The sequence below is a fragment of the Ascidiella aspersa genome, chromosome 9, assembly GCF_963924565.1.
Source record: "Ascidiella aspersa chromosome 9, kaAscAspe10.2, whole genome shotgun sequence".
NCBI lineage: Eukaryota > Metazoa > Chordata > Ascidiacea > Phlebobranchia > Ascidiidae > Ascidiella > Ascidiella aspersa.
The window spans coordinates 12,221,372-12,245,531 of record NC_139455.1 but is presented as its reverse complement, the minus strand read 5'-3'; the positions used below and the strand labels follow the sequence as shown (position 1 = coordinate 12,245,531).

Below are 24,160 nucleotides of genomic sequence, written 5' to 3'. Positions count from 1 at the left end.
GATAGTCTCCACTATAGTTTAATGTTCCAAAATTAGAAGTAAATGTTAGTTGTTGTAATTGCTGTGATTGTTTTATATTGTGACTTGGGTGTTTGGACCCCCCCCCCCTTTTCGTTAGTGATATTATCGTTTTTTGTTCATTTTTGTCAAGGTTTGAATCGCAGAAAGCTTCAATGTTTTTAATGTAATTAGGTCACTCGTCTTAAGCTTATAAGAAACCAAAATCACCAAACGTCGTTTTTCGTTTCTTGTCTGGTCGACTGTAAACACAGTATTTTTTTCTCTATCGTTACGTGGCACACCTGGCATGGTCTCGCGGCACACTGGTTGCGGAGAACTGGTGTAGACCATGGCATTTTGTTTTATTTTCAAATTATATTTAAAAAATGTGATTCGATTGACTTTAAAAGTAAAAGTTGACAAGTGCACAATACTGTAACAACATTGTGTAAAAGCAGCCAACAAAAGTAGCTTATAATTGTCAAATATAAATTGTTGCGCAAAACCTTTAATGAATTAAAAATTCTGCAGACTGAAAAGTTCGGAAAGCCCTGACTAAACAATTAGGTAACTGGATTAGAGTTTTTCTGATTTATCTTTCTCTCGTCAAATGGGTGTCATGAAAGGTGATTGTTTTTTTTAGACAAAGTTGAGTTATTAATGGTGCTACTCAAGACAGGTTAATTTGTATAGTGGTTTGCTATATTAACTTACCATTTGGTAAACTTGCTATAAGCCATACAAGATGTTTGGGAATCATAAACAGATTTTTAAACCATATTTTGACTGAAAAATAGTTGTTTTAATTTCGACTGTTGTATTAATTTCAACACTGTTGGTCTGTGGTTACTGTGAATAGAAAGGCCTTTATTTATAGAATACGGCGTTATGTTATAAATAGATATTAGCATATCCACTGCATCTTTTTTGATAAAGAAGTAAGATATGGTTTAACAATTTTCTTTTGAGTTCTGTAAAAAGGCATTACGAAGGAGTTTTTGCACTTGTATATTAAGAGACACCCTAACTATACTTTTTTTTGAGAAAAAATGCAAATTTAATATTTTAGTGGAATTTCCTAATTGGGCAAAACTAGCCAAGGAACTTTCGGATTTTTGTTATCTAATTTTTTTTTATGTTCAGCCAACCTAAAGCCTGTTTAATATCGTAGTGGTGTGGTATGATGTAAAAATGGAGACATGCCTTCGTCAATTGCAATTTTACACTTGTATACATTTAGAAAATTGTAGCGCAAGGAAATTTTAAAATATAAACACTCGTTTTAAAGATTTAACAACTTTGTGACTTGTATATTCTAGTGGTTGATTACATTTACTCAAATCTGGCATAGCTTTAAGGTTGTTTTGGTCTTATGAATTCCAATGTTTCCCTGCAGAGCCAATGCTGTTGCCGCAACTGTATTAGTTGGCTTGTAAAACAACATTTTGATAAAATTGTTGACTGGCGCCAAAGATTGGAAGGAAGTGGCCAAAGGGTTGCACAAGAAATTGTTGCAGAAGTTCTTCTTGCATCAGGTAACACGAGAAGTGGCTTCATTGTGTTATTGTTTCCTATTTACAATGTTGTGTCAGCTGTTACAAACATAGTCTGAACCAGTGCTTATCAACATTATATACATTGCTACACACCATCACCAATTTGTTTAACCTATTTAATCTAGCCACTATTACTGGGAATTTATTTCAGTTCCCCACAATAAGATGTGTGTTATGTCCTTACTGAGTAATATTGTTAAAGATTATAAGTTAACCGAAATTGTTTGGGAAAGGCTTAACCGCAAGTTCTATTGGCTGTGTAAAATAATCTGTCTAATAAATACCTGTTAAATCCAAGTATATTGTTTTAGATATTGATTAGTATGTTACCAAATCGCATCAATAAATGTATATTTGTTTCGAAGTTAATGCGAGTCAAAACCTTAATATTTTAACACTAAATCCATTTGGCAACAACTTCCAGCAACCAATACTACTACTCCTAACAACGCAATATTTAGATAGACAAAAATAATGTGATACCACCAAATAAAAAACAATGTTTTATTTCAAACAGCCAAGTAATTTTCACAATTACCTGTATTTACCCGACATTCCCTGGCACCAAGACGCCAGTAATAATCCTATCCAATGCGTGCAATGAACGATTACAGATAATAGGGCATTCTCCCACTTTAGAGGATGTGACAGACGCTGGGCGGAACATTAACAAGCACTACATAAATGTCATGTATCAATTGCTTATTTGAGGCAAAAAGCACTCTTGACACTAGGGATGTTCGAAGTAGAATATCGGATCCTTGGATCCGAATCCAAATTACTACGCGATATAAATTTCATTCCAAAGTGCATGTTTCAGAAGGCCTTGTTCTTGGTGCTGAGGCATTGCATGTATCACCATTTGTTGTCATTGCGGTTGAAAAGCACAGAGTTTTGACTAAGTGGAAAGAAATGCCACATGCGGGTGTTTGGGAACATTTTACTGCACCGGACCGACAAAATGATGTCACATTTTTTTAAATCATGTCACAAATTGTAATGGTTAGCTTGTCTATTGCAATAGCAATGGCATTTTATTAAAGGACGTGAAAAAAACATCCACTGTTAATTTTGGTAAAGTGTAAGAAAACCATTGTTCTGACTTCACAGGTCAGAAGAATCAATACAAACAACAAGCAGACAAACCAGATTGACCCCATATGTTCGCACCAAAGTCACCCCTAATCAAAACTAATAACAAATGTGATTGTTGGAGATTACAACCAATAAACCTTGTAGTCAGAGAACATTTTAAAATTTTGATAAAAGAGATGGCTCCTGGTTTTGAGTTGCCTTACCTTATAAATAACTGATTATGTTTTTGATAACTGACATGTTTTTGTTTTTTCTTTCTTTTTTTCAATTATTTTAAATTAAATGTTGTCTTTAAATTGTTGTGTATTACATAAGGATTCAATATTCTGGATTCGTTATTCTAGATTCGAAACATACTATTCTAGAATACCTTGAGATTCTACTTTGAACATTCCTACGTGAGACACATATCATAAAATATTACATTTGGCATACAAAGGCTAGAATGCGCTTCCCTAAGATTCTATTTATTTATTCGTAAAGTAACTTATGATAATAATAACTCTGAAATTTGTCTTATGGCAAATAATTGATATAAGTTGTTAGTCATGCCTTACTGACACGTTACAAAGTAATTGCATGTTTATCACCAACAAAAATTAATTGACTTGCTAACTTTGGAAGGCCCACCTGAAAGACCTCACAACTAACTGGAAGTGCTGGTCTAGTTATTGTTTTGTAAATAAATTATATTTTCCTGTTTAATAAGTTAGTTAGATAATTTAATTCAGCACAGGAAACACTCCCTTTTTTCGCTTCTTTCATCATAACTAATCTCTGAATATATAATAATATCTTAAAATCTGAAACATATATACACACATTTATGTGTGCTTCAACTGAGATCTAGCCCTTCTGAAGCTGATTTTTGACCAACGATAACGGCTTACGTATTATTAGTGCACCGAAAAGTCATTACAGACTCACCGAATCTGTCGATCAATGATGCAAGCAGAGCAGACTAGAAAAACAACTAGCCTGCAGTGAGGTTCGAACTCACGACCTCCGGTCAAGCCGGGACCGCCGCTCTACCAACTGAGCTATGCAGGCTCAGAAGGAAACAACCATACGCCAATGCTTGCTCAATCTGTTAGTACAAGTAACTTCATAATGAAGGGTATCGCCAGTATCATATCATTATACAATGAAACATATGTACACACATATATGTGTGCTTACAACTGAGATCTAGCCCTTATGAAGCTGCATTTTGACCAACGATAACGGCTTATGTATTATTAGTACACCAAAAAGACATTGCAGACTCACCGAATCTGTCGATCAATGATGCAAGCAGAGCAGACTACAAAAACAACTAGCCTGCAGCGAGGTTCGAACTCACGACCTCGGTCAAGCCGGGACCGAGTCGAGAAACAACCATACGCCAATGCTTGCTCAATCTGTTAGTACAAGCAACTTCATAATGAAGGGTATCGCCAGTATCATATCATTATACAATGAAACATATGTACACACATATATGTGTGCTTACAACTGAGATCTAGCCCTTATGAAGCTGCATTTTGACCAACGATAACGGCTTATGTATTATTAGTACACCAAAAAGACATTGCAGACTCACCGAATCTGTCGATCAATGATGCAAGCAGAGCAGACTACAAAAACAACTAGCCTGCAGCGAGGTTCGAACTCACGACCTCGGTCAAGCCGGGACCGAGTCGAGAAACAACCATACGCCAATGCTTGCTCAATCTGTTAGTACAAGCAACTTCATAATGAAGGGTATCGCCAGTATCATATCATTGTATAATCAAACATATGTACACACATATATGTGTGCTTACAACTGAGATCTAGCGCTTCTGAAGCTGCTTTTTGACCAACGAAAACGGCTTACGTATTATTAGTACACCAAAAAGCCATTGCAGACTCACCGAAATTGTCGATCAATGATGCAAGCAGAGCAGACTAGAAAAGCAACTAGCCTGCAGTGAGGTTCGAACTCACGACCTCCTGTCATGCCAGGACCGTCGCTCTACCAACTGAGCTATGCAGGTTCAGAAGGGAACGAGTCGAGAGACAACCATACGCCAATGCTTGCTCAATCTGTTAGAACAAGCAACTTCATAATGAAGGGGATCGCCAGTATCATATCATTATACAATGAAACATATGTACACACATATATGTGTGCTTACAACTGAGATCTAGCCCTTCTGAAGCTGATTTTTGACCAACGATAACGGCTTACGTATTATTAGTGCACCGAAAAGTCATTACAGACTCACCGAATCTGTCAATCAATGATGCAAGCAGAGCAGACTAGAAAAACAACTAGCCTGCAGTGAGGTTCGAACTCACGACCTCCGGTCAAGCCGGGACCGCCGCTCTACCAACTGAGCTATGCAAGCTCAGAAGGAAACAACCATACGCCAATGCTTGCTCAATCTGTTAGTACAAGTAAGTTCATAATGAAGGGGATCGCCAGTATCATATCATTATACAATGAAACATATGTACACACATAAATGTGTGCTTGCAACTGAGATCTAGCCCTTCTGAAGCTGATTTTTGACCAACGATAACAGCTTATGTATTATTAGTACACCAAAAAGCCATTGCAGACTTACCGAATCTGTCGATCAATGATGCAAGCAGAGCAGACTAGAAAAGCAACTAGCCTGCAGTGAGGTTCGAACTCACGACCTCCTGTCATGCCAGGACCGTCGCTCTACCAACTGAGCTATGCAGTTGCTTGTACTAACAGATTGAGCAAGCATTGGCGTATGGTTGTTTCTCGACTCGTTCCCTTCTGAGCCTGCAAATCTCCGGAGGTCGTGAGTTCGAACCTCACTGCAGGCTAGTTGTTTTTCTAGTCTGCTCTGCTTGCATCATTGATTGACAGATGCGGTGAGTCTGCAATGGCTTTTCGGTGTATCTTTTAAATCTCTGTCATTTGCCCCTTAAAGGATTCATAACCCCAGGCTGAAAAACAACACTATTTTTGGTTAACCAACTGCTGGTAATGTTGTGTTTTTCATACAGCTTCTTTAGATGGACAAAACAGCTTTTGTCAAAATTTGGTCCACTGGGTAACTGGATGTAGTTTTAAGAAGATTCGAAGAGTTCGTGACCACCTCAAGAAGGATCCTAAAACATTACCAGAACATGGCCTTAAAAAGTATTGGAAGGTATAAATGGTTAATAAAAAAACTGTTAAACTGTTAAACTGTAGGCTTTTAGCAGAAATGATTCCCATGAGTGAAATTATTCGGGGCAGGTTTTTCGGGCATCTTGTAAAATACTTTTAGTAAGCTCATACCAAATACTGTTTTTGTTATGGCCTAATAAACACAGTTTAAGTTTAACCCAATCCTTTAACACTTCTGGAATAACAGAAAACAATGAATTAATTTTGAATAACACTGTTAAACATTGCAAAACCTAGACACCTTTATGTGAGTCAAGAAACTCTCAAAAAAGTCACATTTTAGAATACAATTTGTGTGTGAAAAAAGAATAAAAATGTCTGTTGTCAAAAAAGTTCAGTGATGTTTGGACTAGAGGTCAACCTTTAAAGAAGCTCACTGCCTAATTTTGGGTGACATTTATAATAATGTTTAATTAAAAAAATCAGTAAAACAGCATCTAAGAAAATATGGACCTTTTTAAAATAATTTTTTTGACCCCTGGTATAATACAAGGGTCTGCAAATAGTGGCTTGGGTTATAAGACCATTCACTTTGGATCGCCCAAACCCTACTATTTTTAACACCGGCGTATATTTGGTAACGTTTTAAGTTTTTTACAAAAATTATATACAAGTGAGACTCTGTCCTGTTAGTTTTATACTTTTAATCGCAAACAACACGTACCAAGCAAAAGGGAATATATAAAGCACAAGTAATTTGTTGTGTCCCTATACAGAATGCCTCCTGAATTAAACTTTAGATATAAATATATATAAGTGACGGGTGCAAGGCACAGAGCAATTACCAAGAGGAGGCACAGTAGCAAAAATGTTAAAACCCATTGTATTAAAATATCTTTATCCCTTAACAAAACTCAGGATCTGCCCCTTGTGCTTATCTTCTAGGTTTAATTTTTCTTTTGAATAGGTCATGACATGTCATGCAGTTTTGGTTGGGTCTCACCAAAAACTATTATACAGCTTACTAGTAATTATTACAGTAAGCTAAGTACCTGATTATGACAGGGTTGGGGACAAAAACCGATAGAAAGACCAATAAATAAATAAGTTCCCCAGTTGCTTTTGTCATCTTAATGTAATACAACAAGACTAACACTTTCTCCGGATCTTATAGGCTTAGTCTTTTTGCAATGTAACATGACTTACGCAGAGCACAGATTTATCTTAATAGATAGAGACCACTTTCTGTTTTTATTACTTTTGCAAGTAATCCTACTTCTGCCTACTTACTTTAAACCTTAAATCGCTATAGAGACACAGGTTAAACAAAATCTATTAAAAGCAACTCAAGAAGTAGCTGGGTCAAGAAAATTTGAGACTGGTATTTTCGGGTTGCCCTAACAACTAATTGTGCAGGCATTGAATCCATCAAACTATTGTGTTTAGTTAACCATGGCGGAAAATTTGTTATGTTTGGTTTAAATTACCATGGACTGTAGATGGGAATATATTACCACTCTATAACGTGCTTATCAACTAATATGGTTATGATTTACAGAACAAGGCAAGCAAAGGATCATCTAAGTCGAAGAGTTCTTCCTCTAGCCAGGTTAAAATGGAAAAGGACAGTATAAGTTATTATGGAACACAAGGTGTGGATCGATTTCCATCTACATATGATGCTCGTAGTATATCTCGCACAGCTGATAACTCAATACATGACACACAAGTAAACAATGTAAACACAAATAATAACAGGTGAGTTGCTTGTGCTAGAGTTTATTTTGTGTTATTTTTTATACCTTTCAGCAGTTACAAACAGCTTAAGTTTATTCTTTCTAAATGTTACTCATTATTAGGGATATCCGATAATATCAGATCAGAACAGATATCTTATGGTAGTCGTTTGATGCTAAGATGGTATAGGTATAGAAGTGATACCAAGTTAATATCAGAATTTCAGTCCTAATTTGTGTTCAAACACATTTCCATCTTGAAAAGGACGTGCTTGTATTTAACAAAGTCCTGTTCATGGAACTTAGGAAACTGCCCTGCTGATAGTCTAAAAATGATTCTACCAAAATCAATCACACATATTTCATGATCTTGGTTTGGTTTTTCGCCTGAAGTTAACGACTGCAAACTAGGCAATTTTGATGCAAGGTTTTCTTTCGTTGGATGTTAATTGGCTGTGTTTGATTATTTTTTAATAACGTCATTACAATCCCTATTTTATGACCTCATTTTTTATTTTATTAACGTCAAACAGAAAATTTGAGATTTCTCTAAGTTAAAAATTTGGAACTCCCCATTTTTTGATTTTATGGCCCCTTGTGTTAAATTATAGGTAAATAAATTTCTTAACAATAAAGCAAATTTGGTCCGAATACCATAAAAATGGCCGTTGAATGTTTTAATTTCACATTTTGCTTATTGAGCATAGCAACGATTTTAAGGGATCAGATCAAATCTTGACTTTTTGTAAAAACATTCAGGTATTGCAATTCTACTCAAATGGCAAGTATCCATATCCCTACTCATTATATTTTGTAATCTGCTTCCAAGGTTTTCAACAGTTATGACTGTTCAGTTTTTTAAAAATTTTTAAATGGTTTTAGCTAATCAAAGTTTTTCCTGTGGTTTGGATTTAAAAATAGGATTTATAAAAAATCAATGAAAATTGGTCATGTTGTTTTATCACTCAACGTGAAAGTTTAGCAGGCAATCATCAAATTTTTGGAATTTCCCTAGTATCGAAAAAATTTGCTAAAGTGGCTTTATTGTATTGTTAAGAACCCCAAACAGTGTTGCAAAATGTTATTTGTAATTTCTTAACAACGAATACCATATACAACACTACGAAGCAGTCCAAATTAGCCAAAAAAATATTTTTTTACAAGGGTTGATTTTGTCTGGAAGACCAATCACCGATATTCTTCTACGACTTGCAGGAGGCAAGAGCGCTGCTGAGTAATCAGAGTTTAACTTGACTATTCTCTTAGTAGCATCATTAACGACTTTGACAGTTTTTACAAAGTTTGCTCCAACTTTGAAGTCTCTATTTTGCAACCAGTCACAAACTAAAAGTCTCAACCAGCTGCAATGAATGCATCACTGAAAGGCAAAATTTATGTGGCTTAGGTGTATCCAAATTCATTAGATTTTTATTGGAGCACCGGAACCAATATTTGTTTTTAACCAGGCTGGAACATCAAACAAGGCAACCAACTGGTTACAGCGCTCAAGCTGGTTACAAAATCATGTTCGTAGCCCATCTTTTTCATCTTTATGAACAGCTTTGGGTCTGACTCCGTCATCGAGTGCTGTCTAGCACCAGGTCAATGACAAGAAGGGAAACTTTGTTAATGACTTCCTATAGTTCAAGAGTGTTTATCGCACATTTTTTGTAGTTGTTGCTTATAAATGCACTTTTGGTTTGTTTTTCTTGAGTATGAAGAAGGTAAAGATCACTTTTAACCTATTTGGCTTTTTGCAAGGTATAAGCCCTTTTTTTGGTGATTAACTCTTCCTTTTTGATGATTAACTCTTCCAAAAGGGGCAGCACCTCTTTTAAGCCACTGTTAAAAGCAGTGGTGTCAAATTCTATAGTAGCTTGAAAAGCTCAAATAAAGCCTTAGTCTGTGCCCTGCCACTGGTACTAGGGTTGATTTTCTGAAACCTTGGTAAATATGTTGTGAGATATTTGTAATCTTTTTGGAATTCTATATCTGTACTAGGCTGAGATAAAAGAAAATCGTTGGGGTTTCCATTACAAGCTTCGATAAAGGCGCCATTATCATTGTGGCAATGTGGCAGTGTTTGTCTTGACCTGGTCTAAAACTTATCAATGTGAGTATTCTCTTAATTTATTAGGAGCATTTAATGTCACAAAATCAGTTAAAACAATTGTTGACGGTTCCAAAGAAACAACACTGCTTTATGTGTCTTCTGGTGTTCGCGAGGTGTTTTGATCCTCGTAAAATGCTATATCCTCTGCACTAGAAAGAAATCTATTGTTCTTTATTTCAGTAATTGCAATAGGTGGGTAAATATCCCAGAGTTAGCACAAGGCTTCTTGGATGATTTTATTTTTCATTAATATCGTTTGGGAGAATTGTGTTTTATTTTTTTCAATAAAATCCATGTTTTCCCTGTTTTCTCTAGTTCACTTTTGGCATTTTGTTTAGTTATGGTGGTAATGCCTGCCATCATCCACAACACTGAAACATTGTCAACTGCCTGCACTGTTCGTTGGGATTGCTTTTATTACTCAGCTCATTCAAATGCAAAACATATTGCATTAGTAAGTTGGCAGCCTTGATCCACTTATTAAAACAAAGAACACACATATTTACTCCACATTGTTTAAAAAGTGTATACTGCATATTTATTGAACTTTATCTAGCGTTTTACTACGTAACTGGTAAAAAAAAGTGGTAAAAAAACAAGCAATACCGCTTGATTTTGCTCCAGCGAATAGGGGCTCGCCCAGATGTTACAGAATTGAGTGCCAACTTTTGTGTGGTGAGCAATACAAAATCATGACCAAATTTTAATAAATTTTTTGTCAATCCTATTTTTAAGGACCAAACCACAGAAAACACTTCTATTAAGTAGCTATTATTATAAAACAAATAGTTTTATTTTTAGATATATAATTTTGCTTAATAAATATGTAGATTGATTATTGTTGTTAATGCCTAAATGTTACAGATTTGAAACACACTTTCGACAACCTGGTTCATCGACACAAACCAACCCTATTCTGTACCAACCTTTGAATGGAACAACTTATGAATCCAGACTTTCTTACACAAACAGTAATGAGGAACAACCGCAAATTGCTGTAAAACTGCAACAGGCCTATCAAATTTCAGACAATAACTCAAATTCTCTTTTGAGCAATGTTCAACAGTCAGGACATGGTTTTAGGCTATCTGCTCCTGTCTTATCTCAACACAATGATATTTATGAGAATACTTCATCATTTTCTGTCCCTGTAACAATGCAGTCACAGGGTTTTATAGAAAAAAATACCCTGACAACAGTAAATCAGTTGCAGTCTCGTGGAAGTGTCATTATTCAACCTAGAGCAGCCCAGCGAGGCCAACAAACTTATCATGAGGAAGGCAGCAACCAGCAATTGCAGGATAACAGCTACATACAAAGTTTTCGAAGAGAGGATCAAGATAAGTTCTATTCAGCCCCCTTCATTGCCAGTTTGCCAGAAAACACGTTTGGTGAAAGTAGTCGGCCATCATATTACCTCGCTGCTTCAGGAAATGTAAATCATGCACAGGATGGAATTTTTCATACCGGAATGACACCACTTTTTTTGGCTCAAACTCAACAGCCTGAAATACCACAGGGCGAGCAGGAAGGAGGCACAACATCTTCACAATTTTTTCTGCTTAGTCCAGCATTACCAAACAGCCAAGATAAGGGTGGTTTTGATTTTGAAAATTGGAAACAAATGGGCATGCCTCTAACTCCAATACAAATGTATCCCGCATCATATTTTTCACAAAATAATGAAGGTGGAGAACAAAAAAACTTGCAAACCTGGTCAGGGGAACAACAACATTTTATGTTTCCGATGGTTGACTCCAGCATGCCTGCTGGTCAATCTGTGGAGGTACACTCTTCTTATGAAACTTCAAATCAGCAACTATTGAGTGAACAAAAAAGACAACAATTAGCTCTGCCCAATAATGCGTCTCAGCAGTCCTACTTTACTCCAGGACTTACACCTGTGGCAGTTATGCAGCCAAGTCACCTATTTTCAAATGTGGGATGGATTGCAACTTCCCTTGATGATCCAAATCATGGTCAAGAAAATAACTCTGAAAGTCTGTTAACTAAGAATGATCTGGAACAAAGAGATAAGTATTATTTAGATCCCACTAATTATGCTACTCATTCTGATGGTAGATACTATGAGCAGTCACTAAGGCCTCAGCAGTTTGCCATTTTACCTGACTGGCAAGCTTCAGGTAATATTGTTGATCAAATCTCTTCTACCTCGAATTCTTGGATTAGTACTCCAATCAACATGAAAAATGTGACACAGCCAACACAAATTATAAATGAACCAGTTGTTTTGACTGCAATATCTGAGCCAGGAAAAGAGTCCACAAGGTTAATGCCTCCGCTAGCACCTCTTCCAGCAACAGTTAAAGGAAATGAAACTACCGAAAGTTTGAAAGAATCTGAAAGTCAGTGTGAACAAATTTCCTCTCCAAAAGGTGCTTCTATTGGTGATCGATCAAAGCGATTTAGCCGGGACCGACTTCGTGCAACAATAGATAGCCCGTGTTTACCTCCAATGACCCCACTTACACCTTCTGAATCTCCAAGTTTGCCACCCAGCAGTTGTACAAATAGTACCGGTGATCCTGAACCTTTGTCTGGTAGTCCACAGGCAACTAACAAACTAGACAACAGTGTTTTCCGTTTTCCACCAGCGCACATAAGCCGTCGAATGGCTGCTCTTAGGATGCAAGGTGTTACACTGGATAAAGGAAATAAATTAAATCCAGTAAATGATTCTATAAGGAAAGATGATAACATCTCTCCAACTTTAGAAGAAAAAGTTGAAAAACTGAAATCACCGCCCAAAAACTCAGGGAGTTTGGAAAGTGCATCATCCCTGGGATATATATCGGAATCATTATTGCAAGGTGGATTGGTAGATTTGACAAATGTAAAGGCATTACCTGTTTTAAGCTTGCCATCGGCTGGTTGGACTGATGATACTAATATAATAGTTACTGTGAAAGAATCTACTGGAGGTCAAAACCAATCTAATCATCAGCAACTAAAAACTCCAACACCAGTGCTAGACACTCCTACTCAGCACATAACTCCATCTTCTAATTCAGGAAAGTCACCTACAGAACAACTCCATACTCCTAACCAACCGCTAAATACTCCAAATGAAGCACTCAATACCCCTAATCAACTTAACACTCCTACACAACCTTTAAATACCCCTACACATGATTGCGATTCACCAAATCAAGCAGACGTGATCACATCGGTTGATGAGGACTCCCCTGTAAAAGAGCTGCTGCCTGCACCAATAGGAAAAAAGCGAAAAGCTGACACCAGTGCTACAGGGTGTGAAAAGGCTGGTAAGTTAAGGTTCCACCATTTTACCCCACAGGATTGGGAAAAAGATGGATTTACACCAACGGCTTACATGAAAACTGGCTCGCCAGTTATTTTGTCAGATTGTGATATAGGAAAAGGGCAACGCAGATGTCGCAAGCAGACAAAACCCAAACCTGTTAATGATAAAGATTCGGAACAAAACCCTAAAATTGAGGATTCTGAAAATATTGAAAAGCCAAAAGATAAAATGATACATCAAGGAAAATCGATAGAAAGTCAAAAAGACAGTGTTGTTTTAGTTGGCAATGCCTTGCAGTTAGCTCATATGAAAGCTCCACTTTTGCAGCGAATTACTCCAGTATTCCCTGTCCCAGTTTCTTCGGATTCATTTTCATGTACGTCACAGACTCAACTGAATACTCCAGTTTTTATTCATTCAGCTGCACTAATGACGCCATCAAGCCGGATTACTTCTTCCCATGTTCGAAAATCAACTTCAGGCCAGGGAAACATTTCACTCACATCTACCCCACAATTTTTTACTTTTATGCCAAATGCAGGGTTTTCCACCCCCACTGTATTTTTTGCACCTGAACAACCAAAAAGAAGCAAACTTAATGATGGATGTGCTATGTCCACTAGTGATGGTGAAAAGCAGATACCAAGAGCTCTTACAATTTCACAATCTGTTAAAGATGATGCATTGCAGACACCATCAAAGATTCAAGTTGTTACGCCAAGTGCATCACTAAATAGTGCGGGGATTGTTCCAACTGCAGAGGTTGCTCAAATGTTCTCTTTCTCTGAGCAAGTGATTTCCACTCAAAATAACTTAATGGCAACTCAGATAGCCAATCAAAATTTAGTTTGTACAGAAAATTCTATTCAACCTGGTTTATCAAAAGATTCAACAAGTTCCTTCCAAACTAAATCTAAAAAAACTAAACCCACTGAAGAAGATACCGGAAATGCCATGGCTCCACCATCTGTTATTCCAACCTTTGTTGTTGACCCTCCATCTGATGTAGAGGAAGAAAATAGTGAACACAGTGATATGGAGAGTAAATTAAAGGCCATTGGTCAGGTACTTAATTTTAGAGCATATAAATATGTTTTTTAATAAATATTGTAAATGGTATACTTTTTCAAAAAATCAGGTGAAAAACAAACAAACTCTACACCGTGTCAGATCTGGTGGAAAAACTGATTTAATAATTTCTGTAACAGCACAATCCAGTGAGACAAGCAAGTCCTCTCCTTTGGACACTCCATCGACTATACAGGTTGGTTTACACAATTTTCTACCATAACATGGGATTCTGTAACTTTTCTGAGTAAGAATGCCTAACAGTGAAGTTCACAATTTGGTGTATTTTATTCCTGAATTGATGGACTTGAGTATGGCTGTCCCAGCCAATTCCAAAAGACCTTTATTTCTTATTACTAAGGTTTATATATAATTAATTGCCTTGAATTAATATCATTAAATGGCCCAACATGGTTAAGACAACCTTTTCAATCATTTTTATTAATTTCTTTACTATTTTTGAAAATTTAAATTCTTTTTCTACATTAGCCAAACTGTGTGCTTTAATGTCTGCTGGTCTTTTTAAAGTTCAGCTTATCTTGACATCACCAACAAAGAAAAAAGGTGGACCAAACATATGTTTTTCACTAGATTTTTTTGTTTTGTTTGTAATATTATTTTTTTGGTAAATTGAGATAAATTTGTAGTAAAAGAAACTTTAAACTGTCTGTCGTTCTGTTCACATGTTTCCAAAAAGTAATAAGAGAAGAGAAAAAGGCTTATTGCAAGACATTACCAGCAGCCTTGCATGTTCCAAATATTTAAAAGATAATAATAATTTGTTACAGACAAGAGTGATTTCATATTAAATCACCCAATTTAAATCACATTTGTGACCAGACCTTTTTCAAATTTAATAAAATTCACACAGCAGCTTAGAAATGACAAAATACCCGTATGTTTTATAAAAATTGGTGAAGTACTTTCTGAGATATCGCACTTTGAAAATGCCTTGATTTTGTAACAATTGGCGATATGTATTTTGTGTTTTTGGTAATATCTCTCCCATTTCTCATTGAATTTCTACAATTTTGGGCTCTTTTTGAAGGTAAAGGTAAGGCCGAACTATTGCTCTTTCTAATAATTTTTTATTTATAATAAAGTAAACAAAATTATATCATTAACCTTTGAGGGTTCATTAAAACATCTCATCTTAAAAAATAAATTCATAAAATATTGTTTATATCATAAAATTGCACGGCACACAAAACTTAAATAAATAAAGCTTAATAAAAAATAAGCAAATTCGAATCCAAATAGGATTCATATCCCATTTTGCCGTTTATTTTCGGGTGATTGGAACTAAAAACTTAATATTTTACCGCTAATGGTTTCGCCTAATTGTACATACAAGAGTGGCAAGTTTAGATCAAAGCCTGTCGCATTAATAGTGCTTGCTTTAAACGTAGCCTTGTAGTGCAGTGTCACCTTGGTTTAGGCTGACCAATTACTTTGCGTCTCATGATAACTTAGCGAGTACTCTGCCCCTGTGTGGTGCCGTGAAAAGAAGGTCGACACTACCCTTAATAGTGTGTTGCGCGTCATATCTGGCTGCCAACCGAGCAGCTGCCCGTGCTGGCCGGCATAGCACCACCTGACATCCGCCAAGAGCCAGCGACCCTGGCCCTCTGTAGAAAAGCGCTCTGCACCGAAGAATATCTACTGCACAAACTTGTCACAGAGAGGACTTGCCGTCAGCGCCTAAAATCAAGACACTCCTTTGCTGCCCAGGCAAAGATGTTACAGGTCGTCAGAGATGGCATCAGAGATGGAATAAGAAAAACTTTTCACACTCTGGAATGGCTCTCGTCAACATAGCTCCGTGTTTAACACACAGAAGAAGAAGTAGATATGCCATGTAGGGTATATTAAGACTAATCCCCCCCAAAACAAAATCAAAGTTAAATAATTTAACAAAAATATACTAGGATTCAATATTCTGGATTTAGTATTATAGATTCGAAACCTTAAGTTTTAGAATCACCTGGGATTCTTTTTTGAACATCCCTATTTGAAACCGGACACAACAGCAGTGCATTGTTTCCAGAAACACCTGGTACAATTCCTTGAAGGCAAAATTCTATAAAACCACTCTTTTCACTGATGTGGCATCATCACAAAATAACAATAAGAAAAACTTCATTAATTTGATAAATCACAGGAATTACTTTGGAGTTAATGCAGAATGGAACTTTTTTGCCACATCTCATGGAAAGGGACCATGCAATGGGCTGGATGGCACTGTTAAATGACTAGCTGCTAGAGCCAACTAACAAAAATCCAAACTGGATTCGAATGCAATTTTGCTATTTATATCGGTTAATTGGAAGCGATATAAATTTTATTTCAAAGAGCGCTTTTTATAAGGCCATGTGTGACGTATTTGGACTGACCGCGCGATTGGACTGGGGTCTCATGGTAGTCATAAAATATGCTGACTTTGCAGTTTAATGTTCGCTTTGCGTTGGTGCTACATAAATTTCATTCCTAAGTGCGTTTTTCAGAAGGCCGTGTGTGAAGTATTTGGACTGACCACTCGATTAGGCTTTGGACTCATGTTAAAAAACACTTTGTATGTTAAGTTTCACGTTGGTGCTAAGGAATTCTGTATTGCATTGTTGTCATTGCGGTTGAGAAGCATAGACATAGTTTTGATGAAGAAGAAAGAAAAGTATGTGTCCAGTGCAAGTGTGGTTCCCATTGTCAAAGGATTACATGAAAAACTCAGCACAACAGATGAGGATTCAAGAACAATCCATTCTTTAAGACAATGTATATAGCAGGCAGGTCGCAAGATATCTTGGATTTCAGAATCATTCTATGCTGTACATGAAATATATGATATTTTACCTGGTTAAAACCTCTATAGAGTCAGAGTCAGAGGTGTCGGAGATGGTAGAAAGTGGTACAGCATCACATCCACTGAAATACCTCCAGCTCAAATAGACCTGGTTGCTGGCCTCGTGGCTCTTGAGGCTGAAGCTGGGAATTCCAGCAATGATGAGTCAAACTATGATAATGAAAGAAAAAATGTGGCACGATATGCCAAAGCTAAAGCCTGTAAAGTGTCGGTAGACATTTTAAAATGGTGGCATGCCAGCAAAAATGACCAAACCTTAAACAAATTGCCAAAATATACTTTGCAATACCTTCCTTCTCTGCGTAATCAGAACATTAATTTTCAAGTGCTGGCATAACCTCCAGTAAGCTACGTTCAAGGCTTAACCTTAAACAAATTGCCAAAATATACTTTGCAATACCTTCCTTCTCTGCGTCATCAGAACATTCATTTTCAAGTGCTGGCATAACCTCCAGTAAGCTACGTTCAAGGCTTACTGGAAAGCATTTAGAAGAACTAAATGTTTTGAATTGCAACAAATTTTTATTGTAGAATGCATTCTTTTTCCTCAATGCATTTTGTACTTTTTTAATTTTTGTTGTATGTTCATTATGTTATGTTTTTGTTCATATTTTTTTCATTTTTTTTTTCTTTTTTTTTTCAAAAATATTCGATTATTTTAAATAAAATGTTGTACTTACATTATTGTGTTGTCATACAGATGCCAAATATTCATAAATTGTAAAAATTCCTCAACATATTACATAAAGATTCAAAATTCTGGATTCGTTATTCTAGATTCGAAACCTACTATTCTAGAATACCTTGGGATTCTACTTTGAACATCCCTAACTCTTAAATTCAGAAGTACATATCATGGTAAAGGAATATGCCTTCTATTGCAATATTCTGCAAAAACAAGTGTCATCCCCACATTGTTTAGAGGACATTTCTCTGAAAGATATAGTGGGATATATATCTGTAGAGTATGATAACCAATGGTGGCTCGAAATTGTAATAAGTTCCAGCAGTGAAATAGATAACGTCCATGTCAAGTATTTACATCCTGCTGGTTCATCCCCTTCTTCTGAATTCCATTAAACTGAGCAAACAGAAACCAACAAAACTGAGCAACAGAAACCCTTTAATTAAAGATTAAAAGATTAAATCATTATAATTAGTTTTCTGCTATTTCAAACTGTGTCTTTCTGTTTTTAACTGCAAAATTTGCCTGGCCTAATGTGGCCCGCGATATCATTGTTCGTGGCCCGCTAAGCACTGTTAAATTATTGCAATGCGTACGTTTAAGGGTTTATTCAAAGAAATCTGAGTGACCAACGAACAGTAAGCATACTGCAATTGTTTGGTTATGATCATATTTTTCCGGTTATACAATGAAATAAACCAGTTTCCTATCGCTCACCAAATTCAGACCAAGGAGGTGGCAAGAACGCCTAATTTTTGGTATGTGTAAGACCGGTTTGAGAGATGCCGCTGTGCGTCCTACATGGCACTTTCCTTCTAAAATGGCTGTTTTTCCAACTTATAATTTGTTTGCATTTTAAATCAAATGTATGAAAAAATATATTGCGTTGCTAGAAAGTATTGTCCTATAGGTTTTTACTGTGACTTTAGGCTAAATGCCCTGACCCTTTCCAAGATGCAATTTCAGCCAGATTGATCTGGTTAATAAAACCTTTTTGCGCGAACTGATAACGTCTTTGTAATTTAGCGATTATGTAGTACTCTACATCTGTCTTAACGCGAACATTCTGCGCTTCTAAATTAAAATTTGTTAAAGATGCGAATTCTTTGTACTTTGCTCACACCATATTCCCCAGTCTCATAACATTCGATTTTATTTGCGCACAAGTTTGACGATAGAAACAAGTTTCTAGAGCTTATATGTCTTTCGATGTTACTTTGTGACGTGATCTTCAAACATTTCATGCCCCGACCAAAAGAAAAAAATTGATCCGCTCCTGAATATACAAAAAATGTTGCAAATATGCAATAAATATTATGGCCCACGATTAAGTCAACCTTGTACCACCCGATATAGTACATTGAAGCGACATAGAAGTGTTTAGCAATCATACCAAATGTTACTACAAAAAAAAATCTCCTAAACTTTACTCTATAATTATTTCACTCCAGTTTTGGCGTTTTATGCATCATTATAATATAGTCCACATTTGGCCGAAAAGATTGTTTTAAATGAGATTTTTGCGTTATAGACCCTTTAAATGTAACAAAAAAAATGTTTATTCGGTTGTAATTTCAGATTTTTTAATAAAGTACTAAAGTTACAGCGATAAAATCGACCAGGGTATTACCAAAAATACAGAATATATATCGCCATCTAGTGGCTATATTGCTTAAATTGAAAGTGTGTTATCTCGAAAAGTACTGGTCCAATTTCAACAAAATTTGGAACAAAGTGTAAATATTTAGTGCTTAGTGGGTGTACCACTTTTTGGCTAAATCCATGAAGGTCATGCTTTATTTTGAGATGAATCACTCACAAACAGAATAAGATGATTTCCGGAATGTCCTTGGTAGTGTGCAGAGATATGCCAAAGTTTTACTCCTACAGATATATCATAATCAGTAAATTTGGACCAAAATTTTATGTGAAAGTTTATATTGCATTTTCTTAAAAACACACAAATTTACTAACCTAGTATGTCATTTGGTTTTATTTTAATGCTGACTCATATAGGTTTATTATACAAACTAAATGTTGTATTAATAAGGAGGTAAATGTACAATGAACTTGTAGAAACTTCACACTTGGAAATAATAAATTTACATTCCAGATAATTTGCTGGAAGAATGTTTTGACTCATAATAAATCAAATATTGGATTTATATTCTTGAAGCACTGGTAGTCCTGTAGTCTGAATTTCATCTGATGCATAGTAGACAAATGATCAAGCGTTAACGTTATAGATTATAACACCAACAATAAGCAGTGGATCTGTTCAAGTGGAATCCCCAACCAAACGAATTTCGCGTGCGCTTTGTGTTCACCCACAACCTTTGGTGGTTACTCCTATCTGTCTTAACCAAGTATCTACACAATCTGGTTCATCAGGAATGCAGGTTGCTCTTTGTTTTTTACCGAAAGCTTATTAACATACACTATGTGTCTGTAAGTAATCTGGAATTTTTTTTTGTTAATGATTTATTACACCAGAGCTGCGAGCAACTTTCAAAAAGAATCTTCAAAAAACTTTTGTCTAAAATAGCGATTTTTAGCGGTCAAAAAATTCAAAATTTGTATGTTAGGTCAAAATGCTGTCAAAATTTACACGTTAGGTTGAAATTTGTCAAAATTATTTCAAGTCAAAATCAATTTAAAATTAAAGAAATTATAGTCAATCTTTAAAATAGTAATTCACTGAGGTCTAGTTTATCGCATTTAGTCCAGCTTGAATTTTTTTGCTTTATGTATATTTGTGTATCTCTGATTTGGAAAAATGTATTAAACCGTGTTTGCTTGTTAATCTTCTGTAACTGTTTACACAGCATATTTCTAAAATAACCAGCATCTTTTTTTTATAGTTGTTTGTCTTTTTGAAATGATAAAGTTATCAACTAAGCATTCTTAAACCCGAAAACAAAACTGACTTGTGGTTGACTACGCCAAGGCAGCACTAATGCAGTATTTCAAACAAAATTATGTTGTTAGATCAATGTATTTCTAAAAGGTCAAAAATGTTTAAAAAAATATTTTTAGGATAAAATTTCTCCTTTTTCTAATTAAAAAATAATCGCCCTAGTTATCAGTGTTCCCGATTAGCTATGAAACTTATCGCAAATACTTAATACTGATGGGGTGGCCGTATACAGAAGCACAAACACAGAGTTCTCACAAAGTCTTTGAATTTTTAAAAGTCTTTGAATTTTTTTATCAGCCCTGCTTTCTAGTGTTTTCATGCTGAATTGAGGTCATTTTCCGACATAAGGCACTATGTGTACAATGTCACTCTCTTAGATAAAAGCTTTGCAAACTAAATATTTTCTAGCCTTTCTGGAGTAGACCTGACCTACGGTAACAGCGCACATATTAGTTGCTGATATAGACATTTATCCCTTTGAAAAAGGTTGTATGTATGAACAGGATGCAGCAGGCAACGGTGCTGTGTTCGTTTCTCTACCCGCTTCCACTGAACTGCGTAGCTCAGTCTGAACTGCGTAAATATTAAAATAAAATAAAATAAATGATATACCCTGAAAATATACCCCCCAACAAAATATACAACAATCACACCCCGGTCTAGTTCACATTATATTTGCCTGATGACAGATTGTAATAGGCATATAATATCAATGAGGTGACAGTGTGATGAACGAAAGCATGTCGTGGAAAGGAAAAAAAATATGAACTACTGTGTAATGAACTTGTCGGATTATATTACCAACCAACAGTGAATGAAACCAAAATTTAAAAAAGTGGTTTTCGTTTTTTCTTTGATGAAACGTTAAGGTCAGGTGCAGCTGATGTTCCTCGCTGTTAGCTGTCTACGCTACTATCCGATGTTGATATAAGTCTGCACGATGTGCTTGTATTTTAGCTAACTTGGCACACAGCCCGGCGCAGATGTTGATCTAATCCGTACATGGATGGATCTACCAAAATCAATCAAACATATTTCACGGTCTTTGTTTAGTTTTTTGCAAGTAAACTGCACACTAAGCGGTTTTGCAGCTGGCACCTGAACTCCAACGTAATAACAGGTTCAAATTGCATGAATTTAAGATTTTATTTTTAACATGGCCCACCACAACATTTTATGTTTCTCATGCGGCCGGCGGTAATAAGTAAATGCTTACATAAATAACACCTGATTGACACTTGGTTATTAGGCAAAGATTTTGCAATTAGTGGCCCCAAAAATGCTAATGCCACACTACATGTGTACAATAAAGCGCAACTTTACAGGGTAAAATATTAAATGATATCGGTTCCAATTACCTGATATAAACTGCAAAATTGGATACGGATCCAGTTAAGTTTTGAATCTAAGTATCTGATATTCCTACTTGCAATGTTTTCCTGCGTTGTATGGTGGGTTAGACTTTATCACATGGCCTTGCTGTATTACCGCAACAATAAATTCAAATATGACGACGTATTTTTGAAAAATATATTTGATAAATAGACATTATGTAGATTATGCGTACGGCCATATTATACACTTTAACTTGTTAAAGCTAACTATTTAAAAAAGCAAGTATAATGATTCTCTTTAAAATGGTTTAACGCATATATACTACACTTTAGCCAATGTTTTACAAAGACGAGCCACTTCGCACAATGAACCTAGCCAGGTTTTTTTTTAAGGTTTGGTTTGGGTGACCGCTAAGTAGTTTTAAGAGACCGCAAGTGTTTCATTTTAATACCAAAAAATAGCCATATTTGCTTAAACGAATTATTTATTAGGTTACTGGCAGTGCACAATCACAGAACAAATTTTTCAAGTTCTATCTCATGCAACAAAACAGATTCGCATTCCCGTTCCCATCCGCCAGCTTCCATTTCTTCATTGTTTGCAGATTCCAACGCCTTCAATGCTCACACTGTCACTGTTTGTCGTTCCTTTGTTTTTGCCACTTCTTAGCTATCTTTTGTGCATCCTCGTCAGTGAGCTGCTCCGGACCATTCATCGAAATGTTGATTAGAGCATTCAGGGTGATATCTAGTAGCCTATTTCGTTGCTTGGTTTTAACACGACATAGAGTCGAAAATCCTCACTCTGGCCAGGAATGGACAATGCAATGCAGCAAAGTCGATGCAGCTCTGGAAACATTTGCTGGAATACGTTGTCCCGAGCAATTTTGCTGCAGACATCGCCGGGATCTTGGCAGAACTCAAATTCTGGCATTGTCATTCTATCTTTCAATGTTGATAGTAATTTAGTACTTTCAAGGTTTGTTCAGCAGGAACAATGTCAAATCTTTTGATAAGCAGCGAGAGATCATCATTCCCATCAAGCTGGCGCTGAGGGGTATCAAGAGGAATCTCATTAGCATCAAAGATTCTTAAAGCAGAGAGTAACTCAGGCACAGGGAAACGTTCTACGAGATTACAGAGCAGTGCCTCACAATATGTTTCTGTGGTAAATCGCAGCAGTTTAAAATCATCTTCAAGAAGTGTATTTTGAGATCTTGGTAAAATTTTTGAAATCTTCTCCCAGTCAAGTTTTAGGCTGTTTAAAACCTGACCTGAATTGGCAATGCTCCTAATCTCTTTTTTGCATATTGAAAGTGCCGACTGCATGTGAGAAAAGTGAAAACTACCTTTTTGAAACAACAATGATAACTTCTTGAGATGAACCAAAGCAGCAGGCTTTAACTAATTTTTGCGCAGACGAATCAACATCAACAGTTTTCATTCTTGTAGTTTTGCGGTCTTGAGCGGCGAAATTGAAAAGTACTTCCACGTCTGGACTAAGCCACGTTCGCAATCCTGGATGTGTTGTAGCTCCTTTACCGTGTCCGTACATGCCAAGGCTAAGCGATGCGCATGGCAGTGCACTGTGTAGGTAATCGGATTTTGTGTAGTCAATTTCTGTGAGAGGGAATTTCGGCGGCCTATCATTGCAGCAGCTCCATCGCATGCAATAGGGACATGTTTACCCACATCAAGACTGTAGTCAGCAGCGACCTCTTCCCAGAGTCGGAATAGGTTGGCAGCAGTTGCCCCGTGAGCGTCTATCCGACGGATATTCAAAAATGCAGTTGCCTGGCGTCCCTTTTCATTGACGTACTGAACAAATGTAATACATTGCTGCAAAGTAGCAATATCGGTTGTCTCGTCGACCATGGTAGCCCAGCATAGGCTTTGCTTGACATCAGCAACGATGCGATCAGTCAGATGGTCGGAGATGAGCAAAATAAACTTCGTCACTGTTGTTGAACTGGTATGTCGCAGGTCACGAAGCCGGTCATTGTGAGTATTGTGACCAATGCGGTCAACCAGTGTTTGCAAGGAAGCAATTTTTCGATTCGCTACTTCCTCTTTCAGTACCCAGTAAATTAGGTGTACTCTCTCAGCCACTGTTTTGGTTTTATTTAATACACGATCTTGATGCTTTGTGTGAAATAGCAAGACACATTGGTTCTGTTCCAGTTTAACTGCTTGCTGGTGTTGCTCCGAGCTCAGTTGCATATCCAGACGAGAGGGGCGCTGAGGTCTGGCGGGTACGTTGCTTGCCTCGGCCAGTGATAGCTACTGGATGATTAGAGCAAAGCAAACATATTATGCCTCCATCAGCATGGAGGGTGAACACGTTCATTCGTAGAGCATCATCAAAACCTTTCAGTTTAATCCACGATTGAAATATCTTGTT

General features: G+C 36.5%; 1 protein-coding gene across 3 annotated transcripts in view; it reads left to right on the top strand.

Annotated features, from left to right (window-relative positions):
• Positions 1–24,160, top strand: part of LOC146133026 (uncharacterized) — a 64,847-nt gene that overhangs the window by 33,761 nt on the left and 6,926 nt on the right. Inside the window, exons 7-12 of one of the 3 annotated variants that reach the window (XM_083397390.1) lie at positions 1,397–1,535; positions 5,658–5,803; positions 7,322–7,521; positions 10,477–13,960; positions 14,034–14,159; positions 19,755–19,907. In XM_083397390.1, the coding sequence (XP_083253516.1) occupies positions 1,397–1,535; positions 5,658–5,803; positions 7,322–7,521; positions 10,477–13,960; positions 14,034–14,159; positions 19,755–19,907 (4,248 nt within the window). Of the gene's footprint in view, positions 1–1,396; positions 1,536–4,406; positions 5,073–5,657; positions 5,804–7,321; positions 7,522–10,476; positions 13,961–14,033; positions 14,160–19,754; positions 19,908–24,160 lie in introns of those variants that run through there. The other 2 variants (XM_083397392.1, XM_083397391.1) reach the window with 2 other exon arrangements.